This window comes from Ascaphus truei, chromosome 13, assembly GCF_040206685.1.
Source record: "Ascaphus truei isolate aAscTru1 chromosome 13, aAscTru1.hap1, whole genome shotgun sequence".
NCBI lineage: Eukaryota > Metazoa > Chordata > Amphibia > Anura > Ascaphidae > Ascaphus > Ascaphus truei.
Genome location: NC_134495.1, coordinates 35140724 through 35149473, shown reverse-complemented (window position 1 = coordinate 35149473; position 8750 = coordinate 35140724). Strand labels below are relative to the sequence as shown.

The 8750-nt window shown below is 54.0% G+C and overlaps 1 protein-coding gene across 2 annotated transcripts in view; it reads left to right on the top strand.

The window, feature by feature from the left end:
- LOC142465136 (myosin-7-like) overlaps nucleotides 1-8750 on the top strand; it is a 39147-nt gene that overhangs the window by 6911 nt on the left and 23486 nt on the right. For both annotated transcript variants that reach the window (XM_075569079.1, XM_075569078.1), the window contains exons 2-3: nucleotides 5855-5895; nucleotides 6646-6854. In XM_075569079.1, the coding sequence (XP_075425194.1) occupies nucleotides 6654-6854 (201 nt within the window). In that variant the 5' untranslated portion in view covers nucleotides 5855-5895; nucleotides 6646-6653. The remainder of the gene's footprint in view (nucleotides 1-5854; nucleotides 5896-6645; nucleotides 6855-8750) is intronic.

The following is an 8750-nucleotide window of genomic DNA, read 5'->3' as shown; positions in this document are numbered from 1 at the left end:
CCCTGTCCCCCCACCTCCTGCCTCTTCCTTGTCTCACCTATCCCCTGTCCCTGATCTCCTGTCTCTTCCTTGTCTCACTTCTCCGATGTCCCCCTATCTCCAGCCTCTTCCTTGTCTCACTTCTCTCCTGTCCCCCATCTCCTGACTCTTTCTTGTTTCACTTCTCCCCTGTCCCCTCGTCTCCTGCCTCTTCCTTTTCTCACTCCTCCTCTGTCCCCCCATCTTCTCTCTCTTCCTTGTCTCACCTCTCCCCTGTCCCCATCTCCTGTCTCTTCCATGTCTCACCTCTCCCCTGTCCCACCGTCTCCCTGCTTCTTCCTTGTCTCACCTCTCCCCTGTCCCTCCATCTCCAGCCTCTTCCTTGTCTCACTTCTCCCCTGCCCCCCCCGTCTCCTGCCTCTTCCTTGTTTCACTTCTCCCCTGTCCCCCCCGTCTCCTGCCTTTTCCTTGTCTCACCTCTCCCCTCTCCCTCCGTTTCCTGTCTCTTCCTTGTCTCACCTCTCCCCTGTCCCACGTCTCCTGCTTCTTCCTTGTCTCACCTCTCCCCTGTCCCTCCATCTCCAGCCTCTTCCTTGTCTCACTTCTCCCCTGCCCCCCGTCTCCTGCCTCTTCCTTGTTTCACTTCTCCCCTGTCCCCCCGTCTCCTGCCTCTTCCTTGTCTCACCTCTCCCTGTCCCGTCTCCTGCCTCTTCCTTGTCTCACCTCTCCCCTGTCCGCTGTCTCCTGCCTCTTCCTTGTCTCATCTCTCCCCTGTCCGCTGTCTCCTGCCTCTTCCTTGTCTCACTTCTCCCCTGTCCCCCCCGTCTCCTGCCTTTTCCTTGTCTCACCTCTCCCCTCTCCCTCCGTCTCCTGTCTCTTCCTTGTCTCACCTCTCCCCTGTTCCCACGTCTCCTGCTTCTTCCTTGTCTCACCTCTCCCCTGTCCCTCCATCTCCAGCCTCTTCCTTGTCTCACTTCTCCCCTGCCCCCCGTCTCCTGCCTCTTCCTTGTTTCACTTCTCCCCTGTCCCCCCGTCTCCTGCCTCTTCCTTGTCTCACCTCTCCCCTGTCCCGTCTCCTGCCTCTTCCTTGTCTCACCTCTCCCCTGTCCGCTGTCTCCTGCCTCTTCCTTGTCTCACCTCTCCCCTGTCCGCTGTCTCCTGCCTCTTCCTTGTCTCACTTCTCCCCTGTCCCCCCATCCCCAGCCTCTTCCTTGTCTCACTTCTCCCCTGTCCCCCTATCTTCTTTCTCTTTCTTGTCTCACCTCTCCTTCCGTCTCCTGCCTCTTCCTTGTCTTACTTCTCTCCTGTCCCCCAATGTTCTGTCTCTTCCTTGTCTCACTTCTCCCCTGTCCCCCGTCTCCTGCCTCTTCCTTGTCTCACTTCTCCCCCTGTCCCCCCACCTCCTGCCTCTTCCTTGTCTCACCTCTCCCTTGTTCCCCGTCTCCTGCCTCTTCCTTGTCTCACCTCTCCCCTGTCCCCCCATCCCAAGCCTCTTCCTTGTCTCACCTCTCCCTAGTCCTCCTGTCCCCTGCCTCTTCCTTGTCTCACCTCTCCCCTGTCCCCCGTCTCCTGCCTCTTCCTTGTCTCACCTCTCCCCCTGTCCCCCCATCCCAAGCCTCTTCCTTGTCTCACCTCTCCCCTGTCCTCCCGTCTCCTGCCTCTTCCTTGTCTCACTTCTCCTCTGTAACCCTATCTTCTATCTCTTCCCTGTCTCACCTCTCCCCTGTCCCCCATCTCCTGTCTCTTCCTTGTCTCACTTCTCCCTGGTCCCCCCGTCTCCTACCTCTTCCTTGTCTCACTTTTCCCCTGTCCCCCCTTTCTCCTGCCTCTTCCTTGTCTCACTTCTCCCCTGTCCCCCCTATCTTCTATCTCTACCTTGTCTCACTTCTCCCCTGTCCCCCCCATCCCCAGCCTCTTCCTTGTCTCACTTCTCCCCTGTCCCCCTATCTTCTGTCTCTTTCTTGTCTCACCTCTCACCTCTCCCTCCGTCTCCTGCATCTTCCTTGTCTTACTTCTCTCCTGACCCACGTCTCCTGCTTCTTCCTTGTCTCACCTCTCCCCTGTCCCTCCATCTCCAGCCTCTTCTTTGTCTCACTTCTCCCCTGCCCCCCGTCTCCTGCCTCTTCCTTGTTTCACTTCTCCCTGTTCCCCCGTCTCCTGCCTCTTCCTTGTCTCACCTCTCCCCTGTCTCCTGCCTCTTCCTTGTCTCACCTCTCCCCTGTCCGCTGTCTCCTGCCTCTTCCTTGTCTCACCTCTCCCCTGTCCGCTGTCTCCTGCCTCTTCCTTGTCTCACTTCTCCCCTGTCCCCCCATCCCCAGCCTCTTCCTTGTCTCACTTCTCCCCTGTCCCCCTATCTTCTGTCTCTTTCTTGTCTCACCTCTCACCTCTCCCTCCGTCTCCCTGCCTCTTCCTTGTCTTACTTCTCTCCTGTCCCCCCAATTTTCTGTCTCTTCCTTGTCTCACTTCTCCCCTGTCCCCCGTCTCCTGCCTCTTCCTTGTCTCACTTCTCCCCTGTCCCCCCACCTCCTGCCTCTTCCTTGTCTCACCTCTCCCCTGTCCCCCCATCCCAAGCCTCTTCCTTGTCTCACCTCTCCCCTGTCCCCCGTCTCCTGCCTCTTCCTTGTCTCACCTCTTCCCGGTCCCCCCCATCCCAAGCCTCTTCCTTGTCTCACCTCTCCCCTGTCCTCCCGTCTCCTGTCTCTTCCTTGTCTCACTTCTCCCTGGTCCCCCCGTCTCCTGCCTCTTCCTTGTCTCACCTCTCCCCTGTCCCCCATCTCCTGTCTCTTCCTTGTCTCACTTCTCGCTGGTCCCCCCGTCTCCTACCTCTTCCTTGTCTCACTTTTCCCCCTGTCCCCCTTTCTCCTGCCTTTCCTTGTCTCACTTCTCCCCTGTCCCCCTATCTTCTATCTCTACCTTGTCTCACTTCTCCCCTGTCCCCCTATCTTCTGTCTCTTTCTTGTCTCACCTCTCACCTCCCCCTCCGTCTCCTGCCTCTTCCTTGTCTTACTTCTCTCCTGTCCCCATATTTTCTGTCTCTTCCTTGTCTCACTTCTCCCCTATCCCCGTCTCCTGCCTCTTCCTTGTCTCACTTCTCCCCTGTCCCCCCCATGTCCAGCCTCTTCCTGGTCTCACCTCTCCCCTGTCCCCCATCTCCAGCCTCTTCCTTGTCTCACCTCTCCCCTGTTCCCCTGTCCTCTTCCTCTAGCTTATGTCACTTCTCCCCTGTCCCCCCCACCTCCTGCCTCTTCCTTGTCTCACCTATCCCCTGTCCCTGATCTCCAGCCTCTTCCTTGTCTCACTTCTCTCCCGTCCCCCGTCTCCTGACTCTTTCTTGTTTCACTTCTCCCCTGTCCCCTCGTCTCCTGTCTCTTCCTTGTCTCACTCCTCCTCTGTCCCCCTATCTTCTATCTCTTCCTTGTCTCACCTCTCACATGTCCCCCATCTCCTGTCTCTTCCATGTCTCACCTCTCCCCTGTCCCACCGTCTCCTGCTTCTTCCTTGTCTCACCTCTCCCCTGTCCCCTCCATCTCCAGCCTCTTCCTTGTCTCACGTCTCCCCTGCACCCCCCCCCCCCCCGTCTCCTGCCTCTTCCTTGTTTCACTTCTCCCCTGTCCCCCGTCTCCTGCCTTTTCCTTGTCTCACCTCTCCCCTCTCCCTCCGTCTCCTGTCTCTTCCTTGTCTCACCTCTCCCCTTTCCCACGTCTCCTGCTTCTTCCTTGTCTCACCTCTCCCTTGTCCCTCCATCTCCAGACTCTTCTTTGTCTCACTTCTCCCCTGTCCCCCCGTCTCCTGCCTCTTCCTTGTTTCACTTCTCCCTGTCCCCCGTCTCCTGCCTCTTCCTTGTCTCACCTCTCCCCTGTCCCCTGTCTCCTGCCTCTTCCTTGTCTCACCTGTCCGCTGTCTCCTGCCTCTTCCTTGTCTCACTTCTCCCCTGTCCCCCCATCCCCAGCCTCTTCCTTGTCTCACTTCTCCCCTGTCCCCCTATCTTCTGTCTCTTTCTTGTCTCACCTCTCACCTCTCCCTTCGTCTCCTGCCTCTTCCTTGTCTTACTTCTCTCCTGTCCCCCTATTTTCTGTCTCTTCCTTGTCTCACTTCTCCCCTGTCCCCCGTCTCCTGCCTCTTCCTTGTCTCACTTCTCCCCTGTCCCCCCACCTCCTGCCTCTTCCTTGTCTCACCTCTCCCCTGTCCCCCGTCTCCTGCCTCTTCCTTGTCTCACCTCTCCCCTGTCCCCCCATCCCAAGCCTCTTCCTTGTCTCACCTCTCCCCTGTCCTCCCGTCTCCTGCCTCTTCCTTGTCTCACTTCTCCTCTGTCCCCCTACCTTCTATCTCTTCCTTGTCTCACCTCTCCCCTGTCCCCCATCTCCTGTCTCTTCCTTTTCTCACTTCTCCCCGGTCCCCCCGTCTCCTGCCTCTTCCTTGTCTCACCTCTCCCTTGTCCCCCATCTCCTGTCTCTTCCTTGTCTCACTTCTCCCTGGTCCCCCCGTCTCCTACCTCTTCCTTGTCTCACTTTTCCCCTGTCACCATTTCTCCTGCCTCTTCCTTGTCTCACTTCTCCCCTGTCCCCCTATCTTCTATCTCTACCTTGTCTCACGTCTCCCCTGTCCCCAATCCCCAGCCTCTTCCTTGTCTCACTTCTCCCCTGTCCCCCTATATTCTGTCTCTTCCTTGTCTCACTTCTCCCCTGTCCCCCTATATTCTGTCTCTTCCTTGTCTCACCTCTCCCCTGTCCCGTCTCCTGCCTCTTCCTTGTCTCACTTCTCCCCTGTCCCCCCACCTCCTGCCTCTTCCTTGTCTCACCTCTCCCCTGTCCCCTGTCTCCTGCCTCTTCCTTGTCTCACTTCTCCCCTGTCCCCCCACCTCCTATCTCTTCCTTGTCTCACTTCTCCCCTGTCCCCCCACCTCCTGCCTCTTCCTTGTCTCACCTCTCCCCTGTCCCCTGTCTCCTGCCTCTTCCTTGTCTCACTTCTCCCCTGTCCCCCCACCTCCTATCTCTTCCTTGTCTCGCCTCTCTCCTATACCCTGTCCTCTGCCTCTATCTTGGCTCACTTCTCCCCTGTCCCCGTCTCCTGCCTCTTCCTTGTCTCACTTCTCCCCTGTGCCCCCTTATCCTGCCTCTTCCTTGTCTCACTTCTCCACTGCCCCCTATCTTCTGCCTCTTCCTTGTCTCACCTCTCCCCTGTTCTCCTATTTTCTGATTCTTCCTTTTCTCACCTCTCCCCTGTTCCCACATCTCCTGCCTCTTCCTTGTCTCACCTATACCCCGTCTCCTGCCTCTTCCTTATCTCACTTCTCCCCTGTCCCCCTATCTTCTGTCTCTTCCTTGTCTCACTTCTCCCATGTCTCCCCATCTCCTGCCTATTCCTTGTCTCACCTCTCCCCTGCCCCCCGTCTCCTGCCTCATCTAACCTTTCCCTTGTCCCCCCGTCTGCAGCCCCTTCCTTGTCTCACCTGTCCCCCCATCTCCTGCTTCTTCCTTGTCTCACTTCTCCCCTGTCCCCCCTGTCTCCTGCCTCTTCCTCGTCTCACCTCTCCCCTGTCACCCAGCCTCTTCCTTGTCTCACCTCTCCCCTGTCCCCCCCCCCCCATTCTCCTGCTTCTTCCTTGTCTCACTTCTCCTCTGTCCCCTCGTCTCCTGCCTCTTCCTTGTCCCACCTCTCGTTTCTCTGCCCGTCTCCCTCTTAGACACTGTATGACCGCCGTCTTTAGTCTCTCTGGCTTTGCTCTGTGGTGGGATCTCCTCACCTCTCTCTTGTGTCTCTGCTGCATAGTCTCTTATTTCTCTCCTGTCCAGTTATGGATTTGCGATGCCACATTGTCTGCCCACCTCTCTCTCTGTTCTTCTCTCATCCTCTTCCTTCTATTCTCTTTGTACAGATCCACTGATATATTTGGCCCTTTTGGAAAACACCAGTAAGGTACGTGTCGCTGAACCTCTCAGTTCCTATTCACCGAGTGGGGTTAAGTGGGCGTGATGTTCATGCCCCTTACCTGTGGATCTCCCTTACACTCAGTATGCACCAAGCCCCTTCCCTCTCCACTTTTAAGTCAAACGTTAAAACTCACCTCTTAAATGAAGCACTCCAACAGCCTGGACTCGTGGCTACTGTCCCACACCCACAGTCACTAATACTAACCATTGTGGCCAAGCACTGCCAGCTACATCTACTACACCTACCTACCTTCAAGGCCAGGCACTGCCATCTACTATACCTACCCACCATCAAGGTCAGGCACTGCCATCTACTATACCTACCCACCATCAAGGCCAGACACTTCCATCTACTACTACACTTACTTACCTTCAAGGCCAGACACTGCCATCTACTATACCTACCCACCATCAAGACCAGGCACTGCTGTCTACTGCACGTACCCACCATCAAGGCCAGGCACTTCCATCTACTGCACCTACCCACCATCAAGCAAAGGCACTGCCATCTACTGCACTTATCCGCTCACCTGCGGTCTCTGTAACTCTCCCACATACCATGTAGATTGTAAGCTCTCCGGGGCAGGGATTTCCTATTGTCTAATCTTATTTGTTGCACTTATTGTACAATAATTCCCTGTACTGTATTGTGTTTTTTGTACAGCGCTGAGTGCACTGTGGGCGCTATATAAATACAGATATACTGTGCGTACATACATAGACCTCTCTCTTGCAGCTCTCACGATGGGTGACGCTCACATGGCAGAGTTTGGGGTGGCCGCCACCTACCTCCGGAAGTCAGACAAGGAGCGCCTGGAGGCTCAAACCCGGATCTTTGATATCAAGACCGAGTGCTTCGTCCCCGATCCCCAAGAGGAGTTTGTGAAAGCCAAGATCACCAGCCGCGAAGGGGGCAAAGCCACCGCTGATACCTTAACTGGCAAGGTGCGAGCACCGAGACACTCGTCTCTCTACTAGTAATGGGGAGTAACAGGGAGTAATGGGGAGTATCAGGGAGTAATGGGGAGTAACGGGGAGTAATGGGGGTTAACAGGGAGTAGCGGGGAGTAACAGGGAGTAGTGGGCAGTAACAAGGAGTAATGGGGAGTTTCAGGGAGTAATGGGGAGTATCGGGGAGTAATGGGGAGTAACAGGGAGCAATAGGGAGTAATGGGGAGTAATGGGGAGTAACAGGGAGTAACAGGGAGTAATGGGGAGTAACAGGGAGTAATGGGGAGTAACAGGGAGTAGTTGGGAGTAACAGGAAGTAATGGGGAGTAATAGGGAGTAATGGGGAGTGTCAGGGAGTAATGGGGAGTAACAGGTATTAATGGGGAGTAACAGGGAGTAATGGGGAGAGTCAGGGAGTAATGGGGAGTAACAAGGAGTAACGAAGTATCAGGGAGTAATGGAGAGTAATGGAGTAATGGGGAGTAACAGGTAGTAATGGGGAGTATCAGGGAGTAATGGGGAGTATCAGGGAGTAATGGGGAGTAATGGAGTAATGGGGAGTAACAGGTAGTAATGGGGAGTAATGGGGAGTAATGGGGAGTATCAGGGAGTAATGGGGAGTATCAGGGAGTAATGGGGAGTAGCAGGGAGTAATGGGGAGTATCAGGGAGTAATGGGGAGTATCAGGGAGTAATTGGGAGTATCAGGGAGTAATGGGGAGTATCAGGGAGTAATGAGGAGTATCAGGGAGTAATGAGGAGTATCAGGGAGTAATGGGGAGTATCAGGGAGTAATGGGGAGTAATGGGGAGTATCAGGGAGTAATGGGGAGTATCAGGGAGTAATGGGGAGTAGCAGGGTTTAATGAGCTTGGTGTATAATGTGGCGGTGATGTGTAGAGCCTCAGATCCCTGTACCAGGCACCGGGGTGGCAGCCAGCCTCTTTGTCCGCTACATATGAGGATAGTGGGTGCTCCATCAGTTCCGGAATATAATGTAAATCCTTTTCAATGAATGAATCAGAAAGGTACAACGCTAATGTGGAGCGGGTATAGTGTAGTACTAAGTGAGCGACACAAGCATAATACTTCTCAATTCTCCTGAAGTTAACAGTCAAAAAATGATGTTATCACTTTGCTGCAACCTCATTGGAGAAAATATAATGAGCCCAAAACTCACCAAGTTTGTAGTAAATCCTGAGTAGTAATAATTCCTTCAATAGATCTTACCCACTCCCAGAGTCACCTCCTAGATTCCTTAATAAAGCACTTTCTCGTGCGAAACGCGTGGGAGGCTTTTCACCTCCTTTGGATGTTTAATACATTTTCCTATTTTTTTTACCACCTGGCTCCCTGGGCAGCGTGCTGCTTTTGCATTTTTTGTTGCTCTTTGTCCTCTATGTTACTGTGACGGTAACTTTGTGACAGGCTATAATAATACACCAAAAATATAACTGGGTTGAACTGGTACGAGGCTTAGATATGATAAAATATCATTTATTCCTTGAAAAAGGTGAACACACGAGATTATACAAATAACAGACAAAATATGGACACTTACTTAAAGGTTAGGACAAGAAAGCCATCAGGATACAGGATGGGCCATTTCTTCCAGAATTCAGGTTCAGATGTGGACATCACGACAATACATAAAGACAATTGAGTAAGGGGTGAATCTGACTTATATACCATTTCAGCCCTGTACTCTTAACCCTAGATGCCGAGCTGGCTAGGAAAAGCTCTTTGAAGTAGATTTTAAGTGTGAAGTATGACACTCACAAACCACTCAACTTCCTTTGTTCCTGGCCCTAGTATAAACAATCAGGGCAGTTACCCTTTGATCAGAGGGCGTACTTCCTAGACATTTGGTCTCTCTCCAAGCCATTTGCGTT